Raw genomic sequence first — 23939 nt, 5'->3', positions numbered from 1 at the left:
CGGCCCGGCAGCCCCGCCCCGGCACGGTTCGCCCCGCCCACCGACACGCGCGCCCCCGCCCCTGCCCGGTTGCCCCCGCCCCTGCCAAGTTAGCCCCGCCCCCTCCCGGTTGGCCACCCCCCCGTCCGGTTAGCCCCGCCCACCGACACGTGCGCCTCGCCCCTGCCCAGTTAGCCCCGCCCCTGCCCGGTTGGCCCCGCCCCCGCCCGGTGCCCGCTCCCGGTGCCCCCCCCCAGGCCCCTCCCGGTGCCGCCGCCCGCAGCTCCCCGCCCGGCGCTCCCGGCGCTCGCTCCCGTCCCGGCGCCGTGCTCCCGGCGCGGCCCCGCCGCGGGGTCTCGGTGCGGGCCGGCGGCTGCCCGGCAGGGGGCGCTGGCGGCGGCCCGGGGCGGAGCCCACGCGCTGTCCCGCGCCCGCCGACCGCCGCCCAGCGCCGCCGCCGGAGCCGGTAAGGGCGGCCGGGCCGGGCGGGGGCCGGGCCGCAACGGGAGGGGGCCGGGCGGGGCCGCGGGTGGGCCCGGGCGGGGTCGGGCCGGGCCGGGGCAGAGCGGGGCCGGGGCGGGGCGGGGGGGTCCGGCCCGGGGCGGGAGGCGCCGGGGGGGGCGCTGCCTCCGGTCCGCTGCGGGGCTCGTTCTGCGGGGCCGGGGCTGCGGGGTACGAGCGGGACCCCGGCAGCCGGCGCCGGGCACGGGTCTGGGGCCCGGTCCGACGAGCGGCGGGGGCGGCGGCGCGGGGCCGGGAACCGCGGGCGGAGCGCAGGGAGCGAGGGGCCCGGCGGGGTGCGGGGAGCCCCGGGCCGGGCGGGGCGGGGCCGGGCCGGGGGGGGCGCCGCAGCCCCGGGACGAGCAGGGACCCGGGACCGGGAGGAGGGAGGAGGGCGGCGGCGGGGTGCGGGCGAAGGTGGGGATGGGGCGACCCCGGGGGCCCTTCCGGGGGTGGGCGAGGACCCGGCCGGGGCAGCGCCGCCCGCTGCGGGCAGCCCCTGGGAGCCGCGGGACCGGGGCTCCCCGCAGCCGCTGGGATGCGCTGCCCGCACCGCGGCCCCTCGGGGGGCCTGGCCTCGGGGACGGTCCCCAGCCCCGGGGGCTGCCCGCAGCAGGGCCCCGCGCTCCCCCTGTGCCTGCCGCTGCCACGGGACTCGCCGGGGGCAGCCCCAGGTCCCCGCTTGGTGCCCCGGGTGCTCCCTGCCCGGCTCGGGGCAGCGGTGTCCGGTCGTTAGGGGGATGTGAGGGAGCGAGGGGGTCCCTCAGGGTGATGCTGTGCCGAGCTCAGCCAGGCCTGGCTGGGAGCAGGGGGACGAGGGTTCTGTGGAGCTGCGGGACCCATGCGGGGCGGTGCTGGACCTCCTCCAGCTCTGCTCCCCCCGCAGGAGATGCGGGCACCGGGGCTGCCTGGGCTCGCAGATAAGCCCGTGGATGCTGAACCCGCTTCCTGCGAGCGGCAGCCGTGACGCTGGAGTCAGCCGTGAGCTTCCCCTTTGGCTGCGCATCCAGCTCCATCCCCAGTCTTCGTCAGCCCTGTAGCTTTCCTCGGGACTGCCCAGGAGGGGTGCGAGCTCCTGTCCTTAGCCCCCAGGGGGCAGAGGGGCTGTGGGAAGCAACATCTGGGTGCCAGGGCTGGGCAGACGCAGAGAGCCCTGCGCTGCAGCAGGGCGCCGTGCCCTTACAAACCCCTCTCTGCAGCAAGAGCCGCGATGGACGACATCTTCACGCAGTGCCGAGAGGGCAACGCGGTGGCCGTGCGCCTCTGGCTGGACAACACCGAGAACGACCTCAACCAGGGGTGAGCAGGGGGGACCTGTGCCGGGGCTGCCCAGGCCCAAGGGCGCTGGAGCAGCTCCGGACTCGTTTCCGCTCCGTGTCCAGGGGAGGGGGTGGGATTCGGCTCCTCCCCGCCGGGAGGAAGTTACCGCATCGCAGAGGCATGAGGGCTGCACATCCTCCGGCCGCTTCCTCGGCCACTGCCGCTCCCAGCCGCAGGCCGGGGGTGCTGGGGAGACCCCCGCTGCCCCAGGGTGGCTGCTGCATCTGGGTGACTGCATCCCCCGTCCCCAGCCACGACCTTGTGCCAGCCCTGCCCGTGGTGCCCTGGGGCAGCTCCTGCGGGGCCGTGTGGCCCCGAGCACTGCCCGCCCGCTGGGTGAAGGCCTGGCACAGCCGTCTGTCCCACGGCAGCACCTCTGCTGAACTCCTCCTGGGAAGAGGGGCCTTTCTGTGCCCTTAGGCTGCGTCTCACAGCCACTCCCAGTGGATCCCAGGCACACATCCCAGACTGGGATGTCCTGGAGGAGCTGGGGTCACTTGCTGGGGCATTTGGGCTCCATCTGGCTGTGCTGGGGTACCTCTGTCCTGTGGGGACAGGGACTGGGGGGGGGGGAAGGCAGGTTCTGGTTGTCTCTGGCTGCTCTGCCCTGCCGGAGCTGGTGGCGGTGGGGATGCAGCGATGCAGCGTCCCCGCCTGCCAGGCCCTAGTCTCCTTTTAAGGCCTGGCTGGAGCCTCCTCCCTTACTTGGCCAGGCATGGCTGCGAGCAGATGGGGGGGGAGGTGGAGGCTGGGGGGAGCCAGCCCTTGCCAGCCTCTCGATGATTTAACCCTGAGGAAGATGGGACTTGGCGGGGGCCCTCCTGGGGACGGGGCAGGGCAGGAGTGCCGCTGGGGCTGTCCCGCTTGCAGCGTGCTGCAGGCCTGCAGGGCTCTGCCCTACCTGCCCAGTCAGGAGCTCGCAACCACGCGCTGTGGCTGCCTGGCAGAACCCTCACTGCCCTCTCTTCAGGGATGACCACGGCTTCAGCCCCCTGCACTGGGCCTGCCGCGAGGGCCGCTCCAATGTGGTCGACATGCTCATCATGCGGGGAGCACGCATCAACGTCATGAACCGTGGCGATGACACCCCGCTGCACCTGGCTGCCAGCCACGGCCACCGTGACATTGTGCAGAAGGTACCGGCCTCCCCAGGCCCTGCCCTGCCCCTGCCCCGCCATCCCCACACCCGCTGGGACCTGGAGCAGCCTTCCCCACGAAGCCCCTGTCCAGCCTCAGCCCCCTCCTGGCAGCCGGGCTGTGCTGTGGTGGCATTGCTGCCCTGCCCCAGGACGAGGTGTGGGGTGGAAGGGACCCGCTCCAGGTTTACCAGCACTGTCTTCCTGCCCCCAGCTGATCCAGTTCAAAGCAGACATTAATGCCGTGAACGAGCATGGCAACACCCCTCTGCACTACGCCTGCTTCTGGGGACATGACCAGGTGGCAGAGGTGAGCAGCAGCACCTGGACACAGGCAGGAAGGGGCCCAGGGCAAGGAGGGGGCATGGGGAGGGAGAGGAGGGGTGAGGGAGGAGTCTGGGTGCATAGGCAGAGGCTGAGAAGAGGACAGCAACAGCAGGTACTCATTTTTTCCTCCCTCAGGACCTAGTGGGCAACGGGGCCTTGGTCAGCATTGCAAACAAATACGGTGAGACACCCACTGATAAAGCCAAGACGCCGCTACGGGATGTCTTGAAAGGTAGGGGGCTCCCATCCAGTCCCTAGGACCTGCCTCTGGCTCCTGCTGCAGCTCCTGTGCTCAGCACCCACAGGATCCTACTCGTGCTGCCCAACGCCTCATCTCTCTCCAGAGCGTGCCGAGAAGCTGGGCCAGAGCCTGACCAAGATCCCCTACAAGGACACCTTCTGGAAGGGCACGACCCGTACACGGCCCCGTAAGGACAGAGCCTTCCCTAGTGGGGCGTGCTGATCCGTGGGGGCATGGCTCTCTGTGGCAGTGCCTGGACCACGCTGGTGCTGCTGCCCTCTGTGGCCCAAGGGAGCAGCAGGAGGAAGGTCCCACAGCCACGGGCTGAGCCTCTCCTTTTCTTACAGGAAACGGGACCCTCAACAAACTTGCTGGAATAGACTTCAAACAACTGAGCTTGAGCCAAAAACTCAATGAGAACCAGTCGGGAGAGGTACGTAGGTTGTTACCTCCCTAGGACAAGCAGCTGCACCCCAGCCCCTGGCTGGCTGTGTAGGGCAGAACCGGGGCACAACTGCTCAGGGGGCTTCCAAGCCTGAGCATGGGGACAGCCCACACAGAGGGCACCTGCCCAAGTTTCCTTACATACTTTGTCACACTCACTGCACATCACTGCGGGCGTGTTGGTTCTAGGAGATCTGTGGGTCCCACAGCCCTGCATGAAGAACCAGCAGGTGCTCAGGGACCGCGTACCCCTCACAGTGACAGTGTCCCCCTGTCTGTCTGCAGCTGTGGAAAGGACGCTGGCAAGGCAACGACATTGTCATCAAAATGCTGAAAATCCGGGACTGGACAACTCGGAAGAGTCGAGACTTCAATGAGGAGTACCCGAAGCTGCGGTGAGTGCCAGCATCGTTTCCCAAGCAGCCAAGGTCTTTGAGGGTGGGCATCATCCCCAGTGGGGCGGGAGATAGGCAGGGGCCCACCAGAGAGCAGAGGCTGGTGGGTGTGAGGAGCCCCCAGGAAGATGGAGCAGAGCAAGGCAGGAGCCGGGGGCGTGGGTAGCACCCCTGGTTTCAGGGCTGTCACTTCTCTTGCAGGATCTTCTCTCACCCCAACGTGCTGCCAGTGCTGGGTGCCTGCCAGTCCCCCCCAGCACCTCACCCCATTGTCATCAGCCACTGGATGCCCTATGGATCCCTCTACAACGTATTACACGAGGGGACAAGTGAGTGCTGACGGGGGTGACAGAGCTGGGGCAGAGACTAGTCCCACTGTCCTTGGGGAGCTGCTTCTCCATACGTTTGGGGCAGCAGCAGGGACCCTTCCTGGGCATGGGAGGAGTTCCGTCTGCAGCCCGCGTGCCTTCCACACACTCAGTCCAAGCACTGGCATTGCCACTCGCTGCCCACATGTGCAGCACCCCTTCCTCAGTGACCCTGATGCCACCTCCTTCCCTGCAGACTTCGTGGTGGACCAGATGCAGGCGGTGAAATTTGCCTTTGACATTGCACGAGGCATGGCCTTCCTGCACACGCTGGAGCCTCTCATCCCACGCCACCACCTCAACAGCCGCAGCATCATGGTGAGTGCCAGTGCTGAACGCCCTTGCAGACGGGGATGTGTGGGCTGCTATAACCCTCGCTCTCTCCTCAGATCGACGAGGACATGACTGCGAGGATCAGCATGGCTGATGTGAAGTTCTCCTTCCAGTGCCCAGGGAGGATGTATGCACCAGCCTGGGTGGCACCAGAAGGTGAGTGCCAGGTAGTCAGGCCCCTCCTGATGCTTGCCCCTTTCCTCACCCTCTGCTCTGATGAGCCTCCTGTGCTGGATTCCCTGCAGCCTTGCAGAAGAAGCCTGAGGAAATTAACAGGCGCTCAGCTGACATGTGGAGCTTCGCAGTGCTGCTGTGGGAGCTGGTGACCCGCGAGGTGCCATTTGCAGACTTGTCCAACATGGAGATAGGCATGAAGGTGAGGAAAGGGCTGGTTAAATTGCACCAGTCCAAACCAGATCAGCCAGGGCATAACTGGGCCTACAGCCACCAGCAGGGATGAGGAGGCAGGGCCCAACAGAGGCGAGCCTGGCAGCACTCTGCCCTGAGGTACCCACACAACTGTCAAAGGCAGGGCTCGGTCTGAATTTCTGATCCTGCTCTGCCCTGCTTTGCTTCCAGGTGGCACTGGAGGGGCTACGTCCAACCATCCCACCCGGCATCTCCCCACACATCTGTAAGCTGATGAAGATCTGCATGAATGAGGACCCAGCCAAGCGTCCAAAGTTTGACATGATAGTGCCCATCCTGGAGAAGATGCAGGACAAGTAGAGGGAGGTGCCTCCCAGCCACCCGATGCTGCCATGCTCCCTTCCCCGCCACCCCCAAGTGCCTTTAACCCCAGAGCCAAGGCGGAGCAGGGACTGCCCCTCCCCCTGAGCCAGCCACGGACACGGTACAGACAACGCTGCCTTCCCTGGAGCCACTCTGCAGGCTTTGGGCTCTGTAGAACCAATCTATGGCAGCACCTCCACCCTCCCTGGCAGCTGTGGGCAGACTGAGTGGGGGGCCTGGCCCAGGGCACCGAGTGCGGCTGGGCTCTGCTGCCCACGAGGCCGGGCTGCGCTGCACAGCCACCCTGCCCTCCCTGGCCCAGAGCAGCTCACCCCCCCAGACAATGCCCAGCCCTGGTGCTCGTCCCTGCTAAGGACAGTGGGGTGAAGCTTGCCTGTTTGCGCCCAGCACCACCCCAGCTTCGCGCTTCACTTTTTATCGTTTCCATCCAGGCCACATGGAAAAGCCGCCAGCATCTGAAATAAACATTTGTTATGAAAACTGCCTGCTGGCAGAGGGGTGCGTACTTGTGCAGGCTGTTGTGTAAGGGGGGGGGGGGCATTGAGGCAAGGGTTGCCTAGCAGTCTGCAGAGCCCTAGGCCCTGCAGCTGCTCCCACGTCAAATCTCCTCTGGTGCTGGGGCAAGACGAGACTGGCTACAGCTGCAGTAGCATCCATGCAGGTCCCTGAGCATTCCGCTTAAGAAAGAAGAGCAGCGCTAGGGAGAAAGAAATGAAGAGGGTTGGGTACATCTATTCCCACCATGCCTGATTCCCTGCAGTGCCTTGGCTGAGCCCTCCAGGAAAGGTGCAGCTGGAGTCTCTCTCTTTGCTGTATCCCACAGCCAGCAGCTCTCTGCATCAGCTTCCAAAGGCACAGGACCAACTTCTGTTGGTGCAGTAAGAGAAGCTCTTGCAGGCCAGACAACACTGTTTCACTTACTGCAGGCAGGGCATTAGCACATGGGCATGAAACAAGGTGTCTTTCCAAAAAAAAAAAAAAAAAAAAAAAAGACTACCCAGCTGTTTAATGGCACAGAAGCAACCCTAAAAAAAGTTCCCAGAGACAATTCCTCAGTCTTTATGTGAAGTAATGTGGCTTTTTCACATTGATGCCGTATTCCGCGAGTGCTGGTGTCAGGTCCTCCATGGTCAGCGTGTACTTCTTATCCTGAAGGGACAATGAGTAACATCAGTCACAGCAAGGACAACTTCTGCTGCCTGGCATTCCTCAGACTCTTGTTGGTTTACGATTTTTCTCCTACAAGCTGTGGCAACCTGTACCTGCACAGTTCCCAGAAGCAGCTACAGAACAGTGGCTGGGGCATTGACCAGCATTTAACTACTGTAGGTTTCATGTGCTTTGCACCCAGTTGCAGAGAAACATGCTGAGCATTTCCCAACGCTATGAAGATGAATTACGTGGCTGTCATGAAGCCCCTGAACCACAAATAGATAGTGAATGTGAGAATTCCCAGAAACTATTTCTCCACACTTCCTCCCTACACACCAGTCTGGTCCCTGTCAGAGCAGGCGACAGGGCTAGGTGGCCCTCAGTCTGACCACGCACAGCTACCCGCACGTTTCTGCAGGGCCTTCAGGGCATGCCCTGTGCATTCCACTGCCCGCCTCCTTTTCTCAGCAGAGTCCCTTCCCAACAGCAGAGCCCTTACTCATCAGTACACGTTGACCTTTTGGGGGCAGGAGTCAAAGATGTTTACAACAGCCACGTTTGATGGAAGAACATTTAGGTCCTGCAGCCCCAGGAGAGGATGCTCTCCCTCACCCATGCAGCCGTTCCCACTTCCTCTCACCTTGCTCTTATTGCGGGAGCTGCCTGAGGCTGTTCCCTTCATCTTGCAGTGCTGCAGCGCATCGTTGGCAATGTCAGAAATAAACTTCTGTGCGGCCAGGGAGATCAAACGGATGCTACCACGCAGGAAAGAAGTGACAACATCAGATGGGGAGCACCGTGCACCATGGGGACGAGGGGATTCCTGCAGGGCCCCCCGGCCATCCGACCCCACGGGGGTCCCCAGGGCCGCACCACCGCACCCCCCACCACTCACATGCGTGGGTCGGAGGCCTCGAAGCCCGCTCTGTTGAGGTAATAGCCGGTGACGGCGTCCGGGATCTGCGCGGGAGAGATGTCAGCAGCCCGGCCGCCCGCTGCCCGCCCCCGCCCCGCCGGCCTCCCGCGTACCGTGGGCGTGTAGTCCTCCAGCTGCATCAGGAAGTCCACGAGCGGCGTGGTGGACACCACCGGCTTCACGTCCCCGTTGGCGGCGCTGGGCGGCACGTACACGCCGTTGGACATCGCCCCCTCGGACGGGGCCGCGGCCACGGCCGCCGACACGGGCGCTGCGGGCAGAGGCACTCAGCCACCGCCGCCCCCACCCGGGGCTGCCCCGCGGCTGCGGACGGGGCCGCGCTCACCGGAACCGGGGGGGAGCCGGGGGGGAACCGTCCGGCAGCCGCGGCCCGGCCCCGCACCCCCGCCCGCCCCCCGCCGAGCCCCAGCCCCGCTCCCCCTTGGCCCCTTGGCCCCGGCCGCTCCACCCCCTCCCCCCCCCCCCCCGCGCTCACCCGGTCCCCTCCCGGCGGCCGCGCCGCCCTCAGCTCCCCGCGCCGCGCCGCCCACCGCGCCCGGGGGCGCCCCCGGGACGCCGCTGCCGCCCGCGGCCGGGCTGGGCTTGTTGTCGGCGGCGGGGGCGGGCGCGGGGGCGGGCGGCGCCGGGGCGGCCGGGGCCGCGGGCGCGGGGTCGGCCTCGGCGCTGCCGCTCATCGCCCGCCGCCGAGCGACGCCGGCCGCCTTCAGCCCCGCGCCTGCGCGCGGCGCGCCGCCCCATTGGCCCCGCCGCCCCACCGGCCCCGCCGCCCGCTCTCCCCATTGGCCCCGCCGCCCCGCCGGCCCCGCCCCCGCCGCTCCCCATTGGCCCCGCGCCCCCTGGCGGCGCACACAGACAGGCAGACGCGCTCGGAGGGGCCGCGCCGCTGCCGCGGGGCCTTTACTGGAGCCGCCCCGCCCCGCACCGCCCCGCCCCCCTCAGGCCTCGAGCAGGGCGCGCAGCAGGCGGGGGAAGTTGGGGGTGCCCCAGCCGGTGACCGGGTCCCAGGCGGGGCCGGCGCAGAAGCCCTGTCCCTGCACCGCGCCGTCCAGGCAGGAGAGGTGGCAGCCCTGCGTCACCTGCGGGGGCGTCAGGGCGGGCACCGCGACCGCGCACCCGGGGCCCCCGCCCCACGGGGACAGCCCGGCCCCCAGCACCACCGCCCCCCCACCTCCCCCGAGCCCCCCCCGCCCCCGGGCACGGCCCCAGCGCCGCCCTGCCCCGTGCCTCACGGCACCCCCTCAGCGCCCCCCCGCACACCCCCAACACCCCTGTGTCCCCCCCACCCCCCCGTCTCCCCCATCCCCCTCTGTCCCCCACCCGACCCCCCCATCCTTCCAACCCCTCCCAACCTCCCCCCATCCCCCCCCCATCCCCCTCCCATCCGCCCCCAACTCCCCCATTCCCCCCCCGTCCTCCCCATTCCCCCCATCCCCCCCGTGCCCCCCTTCCCCTCTTTCCCCCCATTCCCCCCCCCTTTGCCCCCATTCCCCCCCGCCCCGCTCACATCGTAGAGGGCCTCCCCGTGGCCGCGCTCCCGCAGCTGGTAGAGCGCGGGGTTGACGAAGCCGAGGGGCCCCTGGCCGCGCTGCAGCCGCCGGTCGTTGACGAGCGCCAGCATGCCCGCCACCACCGGCGTGGACGCCTGCGGGAGGCAGCGCCCGGCTCAGCCCCGGGCCGCCGGCACCGCGCGCGGGGCCCCGCCCGCCCCGTACCGAGGTGCCCGACACCCAGGGCAGCGGCACGCGGTTCGTCACCACCCAGTAGTTGTCCGAGAGCGCGGCCAGGTCGGGGTAGGCGCGGCCGCTGCTGTTGTAGTAGGAGCTGGGGGGCAGCTTGGCAGCCGAGCGCAGGAAGCTCCTCACCGCCGCGGCCTGGGGACACAGCGGAGGGAAGGGCTCCGGCGCGACCCGACCCCAGCCCCCGGTCCCCGACCCCGGCCGCCCGCGGTGCCCCCACCCAGCCCCGCGCAACTGCGACCCCGCACCTGGTAATCGGGCATGGGGAAGACGTTGCTGAAGCCCCCGCCGCTGATGTAGTCCGTCACCTCCGCGGTCACCAGGAAGGGGTTCTTGAAGGACGTCCCACCCACGGTGGTCACGTAGGGGCTGTGGGACAGGCAGGCTTGGGGGGCAAGCACACAGCAGCCCCGCCAGGAGCTGCTCAGCCCCCACCTCAAGGCCTGCCACCTTCCACCCCATCCCACCATGCAGCTGTCCTGAGCCCCCACAGTGCTCACGAACAGCATTTGCAGCAGCCCAGCTGCAGGCCAAGGTGGAAGAGCAGACAGCAGCTCCTGGCACCAGCCAGGTCAGTGCAGACCCTCACAGACCACCCCATGGTTACCTCGAGGCTGGGAAGCTGGGCCGGAAAGTGTGGTTCCCCCCTGGCACTCTCCTGCAACCAGCACCATCATCACCTGACAGCAGAAACGGGTGAGGTGGTGGCCCACAGGCTGCCCCCCGGGCAGGGAGAAAGCTCCTGCCTCCCCGCGGGGTCCTGGCAGCAGCCCGTGCACCCACCCCACGCACAGCCATGTCACCCCAACAGCACCACGCACCCGAGGCAAACAGCACAGTCAGGCCACGGGCAGCCGCCTTCATGAACTCCACGTTCACACGCTGCAGGTAGGCCGACGACAGGCTGTCCTCATCATCCCCATAGCTGACGGAGTGCACCCACGGCAGCGATGACATGTTGCTGAGCAGCAGCAGCCAGGCCAGGAAGGGCTCCTGGCTTTCATGCCGCCCTGCAGAGACAAAGGGGCTGGTCCAGTGGAGTGGCAGGAGCTACCCTGCCTCAGCAGCACCAGCAGGAGCTGGAGGTCCTGCCGGCCCCTATCCCTGCCTGCAGAGCACAGACATGCAGCACGGAGCATCTGAACACTTGTGAGCTCCTGCTGGTAGCAGGGGCGATGGCAGCACGGCTGACAGCAGGGATGGCTAGCTCTGCCCATGGCTCTGGTCAAAGCGTGGCACCCACAGCATGATGCCTGCGTTCACTCACTCCTCTAAACACCTTCCGCAGGGCTGTAGCCACCCTCAGCTCCAGGCAGTGACAAAGCCCAAGGCTCAGCCAAGCTCTGGGCCCTCTGCCCTTAACCACATACCCCAGAGCGGCAGGACGCCAGTTCACCTCCCCCTGCCCAGGTCCCTTCCTGTTTCTCTCCATGCAGCAAGGAGTGCGAGGCCTCGGCGACTCCTGCTGCCTCACAGCGGCCCAGAGGGGTCTCTCTGCCCCCTTCCCACACCACAGGCACCGCACACGTGGAAGCCAAAGCCAAGCAGCTTTCATTGGTAGACTTCACCACCAGGACGACAGAGCCAGCAGTCCTAAGTGTGCTCTGTCTCCAGCCAGGCAGCTTCTGATCTGGACAGATCACACTTTATCCTGCAGTGTAGCAGCTATTTTTGTGCAGGCTGGTTTGCAACCTATATTCCTCAAACTGCCTCACTCTCCTTTATCCACTCTACTGTCAGATTCACTGGCAAGAGATCATCTCTCTCTCTGTGGGAAGGCAGCATAGTAAGATGACTGCTTTACACAGGGCATGGAAGTCCTTGTTGCAGGATGCTGTGGATGCTATAAGTTCATGTGTCCAAAAGCAGCTATAGAAATCAAGATGAATCCCCTGACAGCCCTGAAACCAGCTCCAGCTCTGGAAGCCCACATGCTACATGCCCACAGCAGCTGTGAAAGCACTGTACTGCACCCAGTGTGCCCCTGTGACGGGTACCAGACGGGTTGAATGCAGCCCATTACGTGCCTGGCAGAGAGCAAGCACTTCCCTAAAGAGCAGCCTGATGTGTCAGTGCCACAGCAAGCGGGATGCACGGAAGTGGTCACAGGGCAGAGCAGACCAACTCTGACACGGGATCAGTACCTGCATTGCTGAAGACCCACGTGGAAATGTTGGCACCCGTGCTCATGATGTATTCCACGTCCAGGCTGGCCTCCAGCCCAGCCTTGCCCCAGCCCTGGTGCCCAACAACTTGGTCGACCTTGGAGTGGTGGGCAAAGCTGCTGCCAAAGAGCTGCATGAACTCAGCCAGGTCAGCCTGGTGGAAGTACTGTTCCAAGAACTGGGGGGGACAAGGAGGGACACTAAGATTTCTTTCCCAACTTGGAAAGCTGGCTCAGCATGCGTGTGAAATGCCAGCCCCACGGTGCTCCCACAGCTGCGGAAGCCTCCCTGCAGCGTCCTGGAAGACCAGACCAGCCAAGTGCTGGAGGAGCCCCAAGGCGCCGCACTCCCAGGCCTGCAGGCCTCTGCCCCCACCAGCTTTGGGAGCAGTTACCTGGGCGCAGGCCTGGCTGTTGTTTGGCAGCAGCCCAACGTCTCCTCCCGTCATGTTGTATCTCTTCCGAATGACGGACGGCGTCACCCCCAGGTGGAAAGCCGCTCTCTGTCCATGGGGCTGTCCTGGCTCTGCTTGCTCCTTGGCCCAGGCTCTGCTGACCACGTTCCTCTCCGCAGGGAACCGATGCAGGCCACCCACTGATGCGCACGTAAGGAGAAGCAGCAGGTGCCAGGGCCTGGTGCTCTGGCAGGACTCAGCAATAGCCCCCTGCTCCCCCTCCCTGCCCGCAGGGATGCACCTGACCAGAGACCACACCTTTGGGTGCCTCCCCAGTCCCCAGAGGTGCTCCCAGGCTGCTCAGCTCCATTACCCCACTGCTGAGCCACTGTCACCACTTGACACCCCCGCTCTCATTGTGCAATGACTGTGGTTTCCTCATGTGAGGAGCGTTCCCACCCCAGAGGCAGCTGCACACCCACAGACACCCACACGCACAGCACTGAGCACCCAGGGCCGAGAGCACTATTAAAAAAACACAGACTTTGGACACTGCCTGCCCAGACCCTGGGCACAGATCTCCTCAGGAGGGTCCAGGTCAGCTGAGACCATAGGCAGAGGGCCGGCCACACCATCCTCTGAGGTGCTGAGGTGGCCCCTCCTGGCTGGGCAATGTTCGACCTCGCACCTGTACCTGAGGCAGCACAAGCTCTGGGCCGCCTGAACCCCTATGCATACCGTACCGAAGTCAACATGCTCAGCCAGATCCTTGGGGATGGTGTAAGGCAGCGGGGAGCGCACAACGCTGCGCTGGTCCTTCAGGTACCGGTGGAATTCAGCCCCAGGCAAGAGGCGCTCCGCCGTGCTGCAACACAGGGACAGCCCCACACACAGGGGCTCACGCCACAACCGCTGCCAGCCTGGCCACCCGTGCCCATCCCTGCTTCCCTTTTGCACCCCGCTTGCTGCCAGGAGGAGACAGGGACGAGCGCCCCTTCCCATCAGCACAGCTGACCTTATGAAGCAAAGAGCACTCCGCACCTCACCCACTGTGTGTGTACTGCGACCCCAAAAGCGGGCAAGAGGAGGCGTGGGCTGGCCTGAGCACCTATCACATGTGTGCACCTGGCCCCCAATGTTCCAAGCCATCGGGCTGCAGCTCCCCCAGCACCAGGGCTGCACGGCAGCAGCCAGCTCTTGGCCACAGAGCACCCACAGCCCACGCAGAAGGGGGGCTCAGCCCCCTGCCGCTCGCCTGCACCATGGGGGCCAGGGGACGTCCCAGCCCGCAGGGCAGGGTCTGGCTTCTCCCATCTTGGCAGGCAAGACACAGCCACCGCAGCAGGGCCCGGCGCTGCCCGGGGCTCACCTCGCGGGCATGTGGCACTGCAGGAAATCGAGGGTGGCGACGCTGCTGCAGCTCTCCACGCCGTGCCCCCGCAGCCACTTCAGCACCGTCATCAGCGTGGCGGGCGACGGCTGGACAAGGTCCCGCAGCTGCTCCAGGGACAGGAACCGGCCTGCGGGCACACGGCGGGCTCAGGGCACCCTGCCCGGGGGCCGGGCACACGGCGGGCCAGGGGCGCGGGGCCGTTACCGTATCGCGGCGAGCGCGGGTCCGACACGGCGCGGACGAGGCGGGCGAGGCGGGCCCTGCCCTGCTGCCGGAGCGCCAGCGTCAGCTGCACGTCGTGCTCGGGGCTCACGCGGCCGGCGGGGGCCCAGCCGGGGGGCGGGCTGCGGGCGGGCCGTGAGCGACGGGCACCGGGCACCGGGCCCCGCGCCCCGGCCGAGCCCCCACCTACCGGCACGGCTGGTCCCGCTCCGGGGCCACCCCCGCGGCGCAGCAGCTCCAGGCGGCCGCGCACAGGCACAGCACGGCGGGCAGCGCCCCGCACCTGCGGCGGGGCCGTCAGTGCCGGGCGGCCGCGGAGCCCCGCCGCGACGGGGAGCCCCGGGGCCGCCCCCCCGCCCCCGGCCCCGCGCCCCCGTTACCGCCGCGCCATCCCGCCGCTGCGCCCGGTCACGTGTGCGGCGCGGGGCGCGTGACGGCCGCTCACGTGGGGAGGCCGCCGCCGGGGGGGCGGGGCCGGGGGCGGGCTCTGGGCGCGGTCCCGGTGCCGGTGCCGGTCCCGGGGCCCTGCCCCCCGTCGCGGGCCGCCCTCAGGGTCCCGCGGGGCCGCCGCGGAGGCGGCTCGGGGCCGGTCCCTGGGCGCGGGCGGCGGCGGCGGCTGCCTCGGGCCGGGCCCGTGCGGGGCGGGCGGGTCCCGGCTGCGGGCTCCGTGCGGGGCGGGGGGCTCCGGGGGGGGCGTGGCCGGAACGCGACGGGCCCTGCCCAGCCCCCGGGGCCGGGCCGCTGGCGGGGGGGGTCGGGGCCCCCCGGGAGTGCCGGAGCCCCGCTGCAGGGACGGGGCTGGAGGCGGGGAGCGACCTCGGGGCGCGGGGCAGGAGCGGGCCGGGAAGGTGCGGCCGGGGCCGGGGCCGGGGCAGCCGCCGGAACCCCTGCGGGGGCAGCGGCAGGAGGCGGCTGCGTCCCCTCCGCGTCCCGGGCCGCGGCCGCCCGGCCCCGGCTGCGTTCGCACCGCTGCCGCCCGGCTGCGCGCGGGGGCCCGGCACAGCCGCGGGTGCGGGGAGGGCGGGGGGGGGGCGCGGGGCGGGGGGGCCGTGTCCCTGCAGGGCTGCGGGCGGTGCGGCCGCTGTCCCGTCCAGCTGGCACCGGCACCGGCAGCCGCTTGGCTCCCGGCGCTGCGGAGCGGCAGCTCTCGGCTTCCTGCGCTTGTTCCTCTGGATGCTTGTTCCCACACTAGGAGCCCTCCTAATTAGTATCACAAAAGTGGTATCATGATACTTGTGGTCTTGGGGTTGTGGAAAGTTCAAGCAATTGTTGCCAGTGCTAAAGAGAGCTCTGGAAATGGTGCCGTGGAGTTTGTTACCCTGCTTGTGAGCCCTAAAGCAGCCCAGGAGGGGCTGTCTCGGAGACGGCCGGCGAGGAAGGGGGTGCTGTGACCCCATCTGACCAGGCCAGCTTTCCAAGTCCTTGTCCCCGTGCTGGCCACATGTACAGACATGCTGCGTGCCATGGCTCCAGCGGTTCCCAGTTGCTTTTCTGTTTCTGCAGAGCAGAGTCCAAGCCAGAAAGAGTGACAATGGGAAAACCACCTGCCTGGCCCAGGCTGCCATCTCTCCCACACCAGAGCCGCACTGTGACTGTCCAGAGCAGCAGCTACTGGGCAGAGGCCAGAGGTGTTCTGCCGCGGTAGTGTCATGAGCTGTAGCAGTTCTGTTCTCCTTCCTGCCTTCAGACCTGCTGTGCAGGCAGTGCTTTTTCACCTGCACCATCTGTGCAGCAGGGACGTGAAGATGCCACATGCTCAGGCAGGCAGTGCCTGCTGCTGACTTTGGCCCCACTCCCTTTGGGTGAAGTAAGGCAGCCAGGAGGTCCAGTGGGGCTTGAGCAGCATCTTTTCTGTTCGTAGAGCAGCACTTGGCATCTCTTTGAATCTGGGACCTCAGCCCGTGTTCCTCAGGCCCACCCAAGCTCCCTGTCAGGCCTTCAGGGTGCTTCCCCTGCCACCGTGAGGCCAGTCTCATGTCCTCCAGGAATCCCCAGTTCCGTCCCCGTTTCCTGCGGGACTCCAGCAGTCCTGCTTGGGTGTTGCCCATAGCGTGAGTGTGTGTGCAGAGCCCTAGGGCACTTCTGGTCCCTGCAATTGGAAGCATATGTGGGCCACTCAGAGTTTCCATGCATGCGGCGCTGTGTGGTTTGCAGCAGCTGGAGCTGGTTGCCCGCCTGAAGCTGTGCAGTTGCGCCCTGCGGGGCTGGGGGGACGAATGGGGGAGCTGCGGGAGACAGCGTCCAGGAAACACAGGAAGGAACTGGGCATGGTGGGTGCAGCTGACAGTGGACGCAGGGCCCAGCGCAGCAGGGAGGGCTCAGGGGGAACGTCTCAGCTGAGCCCTGTCCCGCAGCCCTGTTAGGATGAACTTTCCACTGTGCCACAGGAAGGCTCCTGAACCACGCAGGGGCAGCTGTCTGCCAGGGCTGGGAGTTGCCTGTCCTCACGTGTAAGGGTCTCCCAGCTGGAGGTGGCTCTGCTTACCATCCCTTACCAGCACCCTGCGAGTGCTCAAGGTGTGCAGGGAGGTGTGGGCAGCAGCGGGGTGGGTGGCTGCAGGCAGAGCGTGGTCCCTGTGCCCAGGCCATGCCCAGCGGCTCCCAGCTATGCAGCCCCAGCCACTTCCTCGTCCCACACACAGGCACACAGCCACGGCATGTGCTGGCCCCCATCCTGTCCCACCCTGCCCCTCATCCAGGGGTGGCCCAGCACCCTGGGCTGGCTCCTGGCTGTCTCAGTCTGCATGGACCTGACCAGCAGCTGCAGCCACAGAGAAGGGACTCGCTGCTGCGCAGCCTTGACGCACGCATGTTGGCTAAGGGCCTGGGGCACTGGGAGGCGCTGCCAGAGTGCGGCAGCCCACCCAGCTGTCCAGCTGCTTACAGCTTTGGGTAGGGCTGTAAGTGGGATGAGATTTGCAGGAGATTATTTCCTGGATCTGTCTGGCCTGCAAAGATTAGGGTGCTCTGACAGAGCTAATTACTCTGACAAGCTGTTAGTCTGACTAGCTGGTCTGCAGCAAGCAGGGGATGGGAGCACTGGAGCAGCCAGCAAAGCTGCTAGGGTGTCCTGGGCACACCCATCCTGGTGCACCGTGGGTGCTCCTCCTGTGGATGGAATCAAGGGTGCCCTCGTCTCCAGACTGTCAGGGATACCTGCGGTTGGAAAATGCTAGAGAGCAGTAACATCACGGCACTCCCTGCTCACAGGGACCCCCTTGGTCTCAGCCACAGAGCAGTGAGCATGCCCAGCACGGCAGTTATACCAGTCAGGGAGATGGAGGTGCTAGGTTATGTGACAAAGCAGCACCGAGAAGCAGTGGCAGGCAGGGGAACCCCAATAACCCAGTCAGAGAAGGGGATCCCTGTGCCCAGCTCCACCCAAGGCTGTCACAGCAGCAGTCACCCCAGGGCTGAGGGTGGCGCCCATCAAAACAGGAGCAGGAGTAGCTGCCCTGAGCAGCTACAGGTTTTGGGGACACTGCCTGGTACACAGAGCATGTTGTGAGAGGCAGAATGCAGAGCATTTTAGGGTTGCACAAGACTTATGGGATGTGTAGCAGAGGTGAGGAAAGAGAGGGATTGAGGCAGCTTGGAGAAGAACAAAAGTGGAAAAAGAGGGAAAAGGATATAAAAGTTGATGGTTGCACGTAAATGGATTAGTCAGCACGTGTCTGGCCATGCGCTGCATCAGGTGACTGCAGAGCCTGTCCCATCTTCTTTAACTCCACGGCAAAGTATTTTTCTTGGGGACCCTATTCTGTGTGCAGGTGTGTCCATGGAGTCCAAGTGTCAGTAGCTGCAGTCACATCACAGGTCCCAGGGCCTGTGGTGCCAGCAGCTGAGTGGGAGATGCAGGGGTGTCAGCCCCTGTCCTCGCTAACGGGTGTCAAAACAGACTGGGCAGTGAGCAGCTGGAGTGGCCTGGGAGCCGAGGTGTGTGTACCTAGGGGCAAGCCCACAGCAGGGAGGCTGTCAGAAGGACCAGGGGGTTCCCAGCCTACTGCCAGAGAGAGTGCAGAGTCTGGGCTCAGCTGAGCCCCTCGGGGTGTCTGTGTGTGTCTGTGTCAGGGAACTGCAGATGAGCAGATTCAAATGAGAGCTCCTGAGCTGGGGGCAATACCAAAAGCAGGAGTGGAGCTGTGCCTCAGGGGATCGTATGTTGGGGTGCTAGCAACTGGGGGCAGCTGCTGGGCAGACTGGGTGTCTGAGCCTGGCTGCCAGGGGAACTCACCTCATACACGTGCATTCCCGATGACAGACTTTGTCAGCCAGAAAGGGGAGCAGGATGAAGCTGCAGTGCTGTCAGCATGTGAGTGTGTCTGCACGGTCCTGTGTGCCCCTCTGCTTGTGTCCACTTGCACACCAGCACTGGGCTGTGTGGCTGTAGGGGAGGCATGCTCAGCCTCACCACTGGTTCGACCTGGATGTATGGTGTGGTGCAGCCTCACCTGCTGGGCTTGGCAGCTGCTAAAGGAAGGAACTTGCAAGATGCAGTGATGCATATGGGTGCTGGTGGCTTGGCCTGGGCAGCAGCCAAGCTGGGGCTGTTTGTGTGGCAATGCAGTGACAGGCGCAGGCACCGCACACACTGCTGCAGCAGCTAGCACCTGGGCCAGGCCTACAGTTTGTGATCAGGCTCTCAATGTCCTCTGCTGCACTAAAGCCTAAAATTGCTGCACCTCCTGTGCTGGCTTGACAAATTGCAGAGGCCAGGAGGCAGGCAGCTGTGGCTGGGCAGCAGGGCTCCTTGTGCTGTCTGCCCCAAGGGCACAGAGTGGCCTCTGTGCAGCCCCCATGCCCCAGGTAGCCCCAGCTCTGCCACCCAAGCTGCTGCCCAGGGCCAAGTGCAGGGTGCAGGTCCCCCTGGCTGCCCCCAACCCCCAGCATGTTGCCAGCAGCTGAGCCATGTGCTGAGCCCCTGAGTGCCACAGGTCTGTCCTCCACCCACTGGCCACGCCAGCAACCACAAGGCCGTAAGTGCCAGCACAGCACAAGCCCAGAGCAGCAGTGACAATGTCTAGCTCTGTACAAACAAGTGTGGTTTATTAAGGCATTTCTTTGAGAAGTTGGCACTTGGGTCCAGGCTGTGCTGGAGCGGCCCAGTGTGCAGGCCGACGAGCAGCGCCCAATACATGCAGCTCAGCGAGACACGATACAAAAGGTACAAACAAAGTAGAAAACAGGAATCGTAGTACAATGTGTAAAAATAAATAACTGGAGGCTTGGCTCCTGGCTGGGCTCAGCAGCACGTGGCTGTATCCCCCCAGACAAAAGAGGGGCCGTGTGTCTGACCCTCTAACATGGCGTGCAGGGGGTGACCCGTCTACACCCCACATCCTGAACGTGCAGAGGGGAGCAGGGCTGCTTGGCCATCCTAGCCCAATGCAAGGCTCACAGCACATGTGGCTCCTTGGGGGTGCCTCTTTAGGCTTTCCACATGCCACGTGAGGCAAGAACTGTCCTCCTCTCCCAGAGCCATCCTGTCTCCCTCACGGGCCCAAGGCATGGCCCTGGTGCCACCACTGCTGCTGCAGATCCCAGCCCTGTTGTTGTCCAGGGCAGCTCCTGGGGCTGCCAGCACTGAGCACGCACTTGCATGGGCAGCACAGTGCCGGGTGTGGGGCACCCATTGCATGGGCTGGGCTGGGACCCATGGCGTGTGGGGGAGGTTGGAGCTGAGACACTGGTGGACATGTGGCTGCAGTCACAGGAGGTTCTGAGTGGGAAAGGGGCAGTGGGCAAAAATGGTTGTTTGTGGCTGCTGTGATAAAACATTTGGGGCTGGGATGACAGATGGGATGCAGCTATGGTGCTGACAGGCTTTGGACTGAGGCTACAGAGCGGGTGTAGGAGAAGTGTGATAGGAAGGGAATTCCCAAATACAATAAACAGCCCCCGACCCCCTTCTCAGATGTCTGGGTGTCCTCCCAGGCTGACTGTGTAGCTGGGGCTGCCATGGTGCCCCGAATGTCCTGCTCCCAAGCCTCACCCTGCATCCTGTACCACGTGTGTGTGGGTCACAGTGATCCTGAGCATCCAGGGCCATAGTGGCTGGCACAAGGACTGCATTCCCAAGGTGCGGGGCCATGCAATGCCTTGTGGGCTGTGGGTGAGCACTGGGGCTGGGGCTGGCCCTGGCATGAGCTGATGCCAGCTGCAAGCAGTGCTGGTGTGTGGATGGGGACCAGCCCCAAGGAAATGTGGCTCTCCCCCATGATCACAACACAACATGAAGGATTGGTGCAGAGCAGCCCCTGCACAGAGGGCTGGGGATTCTGGCAACCACCCACATTCTGGAGGTGTTCCTGGTGGCCCAGCCTGTCCTGGTGAGCAGGTTGCACTGCAGGGCCCTGGGGGAGGCCTGCCACCCCGTATCCCATACTGTGGCTGCAAGACAACGTGCTGTTTGCCACCAAGCCAGCCTCAGGCCATGTGGTTTTTCAGGGTACCCCCCCACCCCTGCTTCCTTGCAGCTGCATGCTGCCCACCAGGCCTGGGGCAGACAGAGCGAGAGGTGGTCACTGACTTGAGTCCCTGAGCGGCCACATCGGTGCCTTTCCTGGGGGGCTTGTCATCCTGGGGCCAGCTGATGCTCTTGCCAGCCCTGCCACAGCCTGCCCAGTGTCTGTGCCTGATGCTTCAGCCAGCCCACAGCTCAGAGAGGCAGTTGGGCCTGGGAGTAGCCTCTCTGTGCTGTGTAGGGCACCCAGCCTCCCAGCCAGCCCCTGAGGAGCAGTGTCCTCCAGCAATTCTGGGAGGGAGAGCCCTTACAAGAGGCAAATGCAGTGGGGGCAGGTGGAAGGGCTTGAGGGACCTGAAAGGATCCCCTTTCCCCCCCATCAGCCATGGATAGGCAAGCAGACAGTGGTTGATGCCTTCTCCCCCTACAGCTTGGCCTGGGATGTGTTTCCCCATATTATCAGCAAGCAAAGTTCAGCCATCCCCATTCCCACAGGCAGCATGGGCAGACCAGCAGGCAGCTGGGGCTGTGCTGTCCAAGCAGTGCATCCCTGTCCAGGGAGCATTCCTCCCCGGCCCCATAAGCTCCCACAGAGATGGGGCCAGCAGGGATGGGCCAGCCTCCTACTGCACCCAGGGTGCTGCATGGCTTGGGCAAGCAGCCAGGCAAGAACAGGGTCTGCAGTCTGCAGTGCCCTGGCCCAGCAGGGCAGGGAGCACCCATCTGCTCCCGGCCCCTCTCAGAGCACAGAGTACCACGAAGCACCAGCGTGCCAGGCGCCGATCTGAGACACCATGAGCAGTACAAGAAACCATGCCCTGGGGTGCTGGTACTAGGATCAGCAGTCCATAGGGCATCAAAACTAGCACTGAATCTGCCAGACCACAGGGAGTCACAGGAGCCGGCAGTCCCAAAAGACATGGGAACCTGCAGCTCATGGGGGCTCCGGGCCAGGCAAGGTGCTGGGAGAGCAGGATCAGCACCCATGCAGAGTGGCCCTGGGCTTGGCCCTGCTCCTGGCCCCATGGCTGCAGGGTGGGGTGGCGGAGTCCACGGGCCCAGGTCTAAATCCTGAGCTCGGCCTCCTCAGGGGGCTCCAGTGAGTGCTCGGCACTGATGGCAGAGGCTGAGGGCCCCTGTGAGATGCCAAAGGGCGAGACCACGGGGGAGCGGGCAGCCAGTGGGGACAGCGAGGGGGAGAAGCTGGGCGACATGGCAGAGGACGAGATGGAGCCCTCGTGGCTGATGGGTGAGCGGCGCAGGGAGGATGGGTGTGGGAAGGTCCTGCCTGCTGGTGGCTTGGGGGGCACAGACTTGGCACCTGGGTGGGCTACTGAGGTGATGAGGGGTGGGGGATCAATGCGGGGCTTGGGCTCTGCCTTGGGCTTGGTTGGAAAGGGCTTGCGCAGGGAGCTCTCATCCTTAAGGCGTGCGATCTCTGTGAAGACGCTGGCCAACGGCTGGAACTGGGGGCACCAGTTCAGCAGGTAATCCCAGTTGTAGCTGCCTCGGAGCTCCTCATCGCTGGCCACGATGGCAGTGAGCGAGCCCTCCACAGAGGGCTTGCCATCCTCTGGGAAGGCATAGTCCTGGGGCTGGGAGGACACACTGAGGCCGCAGCGCACACCGAGGAAGGCGCTGCCTCCCCCATCCTCACGGTACAGCTGCGGGGGTGGTCCCGGCAGCAGCAGCCCGGAGCCCTTCTTGCTCTTGAACCACTGGGTGCTCTCCAGGGCGGCCGGCTCACAGGAGATGTCGGAGAGCTGGTCGGCATCTTGCTGGATGCCAGAGTCAGGGCCACGGGCAGAGATATGCTCCTGCATAGAGGCCGTGATGCTGGCCACACGTGGGTACTCGTTGATCATCCGAATCTCGTCATCTTCAGCAGCCTCAGCAGAACCTCTGCCACTGGAGTGCGAGGGGTCTAGTGAGCCACCTCGTGTGTAGGGCCCTGCTGGCTCACCCCCATACCCTGGCAGGGCCTGATGGTAAATGTGCTCACCCCCAGGAAGCGCCGGTTCCTCGCGGCCCAGCTTCTGCAGGGAGCCGCTCTGCACGCGGGCCAGTGGCCTGTCCCCCTCTGGCTTCTCGTGGCCCCGGCGGTGACGGGAGCGGACCAGTGCCAGCACGATGGCCACAGCAGCCAGCACCACCACAACCCCCAGGGAGGCAGCCACAGCCACCAGCAGCAGGTTGAGGTCCGGAGCCAGGCCGAAGGACGTGTGTGTGATGTCAATGGTGACCTGTGCAGAGGCTGAGCGGGAGGCAGGCAGGGGGCTGCGTGCCTGCACCTCCACACTCATCTCACGCGGCTCCCTCTTGGCGCGCCCAGCCCCAGCCTGGGGCTGGCTGTCCATGCGCAGGTAGATGGTGCCTGTGGTTTGGTTGATGGCAAAGTACGGTGATGGCTTTGTGAGGGAGTACAGCACAACTCCATCAGCCCCCTCGTCTTCGTCTGTTGCCAGCACTCGCCCAATGCTCTGCCCTTTGCGGGCACCCTCAGGGACCTCAAAGCTGAAGGAAGGGCTCAGGAAGATGGGATCATATTCATCCTCCCCAGTCACCAGTACCCGCACAGTCACCGTGGCAGAAGCATTGCCAGCATCGGTGGCCCTGACTAGGAGTTGGAAGGCTTTAGCTCGTTCGTAGTCAAAAGTAAGACGTGAGCGCAGCTCCCCAGAGCTGCTGTTGATGGCGAAGGCATCCCGGCCCTCTGCCACACCAGGCTCCCCAACTGGCTGCTCCAGCACTGCATACCGAAGCTCCCCAAAGACGCCAGTGTCTGCATCGATGGCACGCAGGGTGGTGACCAATGTGCCAGGAGGCAGGTTCTCCCGCATGCTGGCACTCAGCATCTCCACTGGGAAGTATGGTTTGTTGTCATTGACATCCTTCACCTCAATGGCTACAGGTACCAGTGCAAAGTGGCCGCCTGGCTCATCTGTAGCCTGTACCACGAGGGCATGCAGTGACTGAGCCTCACGGTCAAGAGGCTGTGCCAGGCACAGGGCCCCTGTACTCTCATGAAGCTGGAAGAGCCCATGCTGGTCACCTGAGCTGATGGTGTAGTGAACGTGGCCGTGGGGCCCTGAGTCAGCATCATGGGCCATCACCCGCAGCAGCTCTGTGCCAGGGAGCACATTCTCACTCACTGCTGTGCGGTACTCAGCTCGGGCAAACACGGGTGGGTTGTCATTGACATCCTGCACAGTGATGAGCACAGGCACTGTAGCACTGCGCTGTGGCAGGCCCCGGTCTGAGGCTGCCACAGTGAGGTTGTAGACTGGGATGGCCTCAAAGTCCAAGGGCTCCACAAGCACCAAGGCACCCTGTGTGCGGAGGTGTCCTCCTGCCCAGGCCACACGGCTCTCCACCTGGAAGGCATTGCCACCATTGCCACTGACAATGGTGTAGTCAAAGCCAGCGTTCTCCCGTGAGAGATCGGCATCACCTGCCTCCAGTGTCAGCACAGTGGTTCCCGGGCGCAAGTCCTCAGGGACACTGGCATTGTAGCATGGCACCTGGAAACTGGGGCTGTAGTCATTCACGTCAAGCACCTGCAGCTGCACAGTGGCCCAAGATGAAAGGCTGGGAGAACCATGGTCACGGGCCTCCACCACCAGGTCCAGGGTAGGCTGACTGGCATCAAATTCCACCCGCCGAATGGTGAACAGGGTCCC

General features: G+C 65.1%; 4 protein-coding genes across 5 annotated transcripts in view; 1 reads left to right on the top strand and 3 right to left on the bottom strand.

Annotated features, from left to right (window-relative positions):
- The first annotated feature begins 290 nt into the window (after positions 1-290).
- ILK (integrin linked kinase) lies at positions 291-6292 on the top strand. Of its 2 annotated transcripts, XM_084294709.1 has the most exons (14): positions 291-445; positions 1367-1545; positions 1680-1779; positions 2771-2936; positions 3151-3246; positions 3399-3495; positions 3608-3691; positions 3852-3937; positions 4234-4343; positions 4545-4672; positions 4908-5029; positions 5101-5200; positions 5290-5420; positions 5624-6292. In XM_084294709.1, exons 3-14 carry the CDS (start codon positions 1691-1693, stop codon positions 5771-5773), a joined length of 1359 nt encoding a protein of 452 aa, XP_084150835.1. In that variant the 5' UTR covers positions 291-445; positions 1367-1545; positions 1680-1690; the 3' UTR covers positions 5774-6292. The 2 variants fall into 2 exon arrangements, with proteins under 2 accessions (XP_084150835.1, XP_084150834.1); XM_084294708.1 differs by lacking the exon at positions 1367-1545 and having other exon boundaries at positions 292-445.
- Positions 6293-6786: 494 nt separating this feature from the next.
- Positions 6787-8560, bottom strand: TAF10 (TATA-box binding protein associated factor 10; the record flags this gene model as incomplete). Its single annotated transcript, XM_084294728.1, has 5 exons — positions 6787-6946; positions 7590-7704; positions 7845-7909; positions 7979-8136; positions 8362-8560. The coding sequence occupies 5 exons, from the start codon at positions 8558-8560 to the stop codon at positions 6857-6859; spliced, it is 627 nt and encodes a 208-aa protein (XP_084150854.1). The 3' UTR covers positions 6787-6856.
- Positions 8561-8755: 195 nt separating this feature from the next.
- Positions 8756-14220, bottom strand: TPP1 (tripeptidyl peptidase 1). Its single transcript, XM_084294675.1, has 13 exons — positions 14177-14220; positions 13987-14079; positions 13779-13918; positions 13551-13701; positions 12925-13046; positions 12182-12381; positions 11767-11965; positions 10444-10632; positions 10230-10302; positions 9871-9991; positions 9599-9757; positions 9391-9528; positions 8756-8962 (listed from the first exon to the last, which is right to left on the bottom strand). The coding sequence occupies exons 1-13, from the start codon at positions 14185-14187 to the stop codon at positions 8822-8824; spliced, it is 1737 nt and encodes a 578-aa protein (XP_084150801.1). The 5' UTR covers positions 14188-14220; the 3' UTR covers positions 8756-8821.
- A 7103-nt stretch (positions 14221-21323) lies between these two features.
- Positions 21324-23939, bottom strand: part of DCHS1 (dachsous cadherin-related 1) — a gene marked incomplete at both ends in the record, with an annotated part of 41538 nt that continues 38922 nt past the window's right edge. Inside the window, one exon of the mRNA XM_084305877.1 lies at positions 21324-23938. Coding sequence (XP_084162003.1) covers positions 21324-23938 — 2615 coding nt within the window. The remainder of the gene's footprint in view (position 23939) is intronic.

This window comes from Netta rufina, assembly GCF_964035555.1.
Source record: "Netta rufina genome assembly, chromosome: 1".
Lineage (NCBI taxonomy): Eukaryota > Metazoa > Chordata > Aves > Anseriformes > Anatidae > Netta > Netta rufina.
Note: the sequence above shows the minus strand (reverse complement) of the source record. Positions and strands in the feature narration are given on the sequence as shown.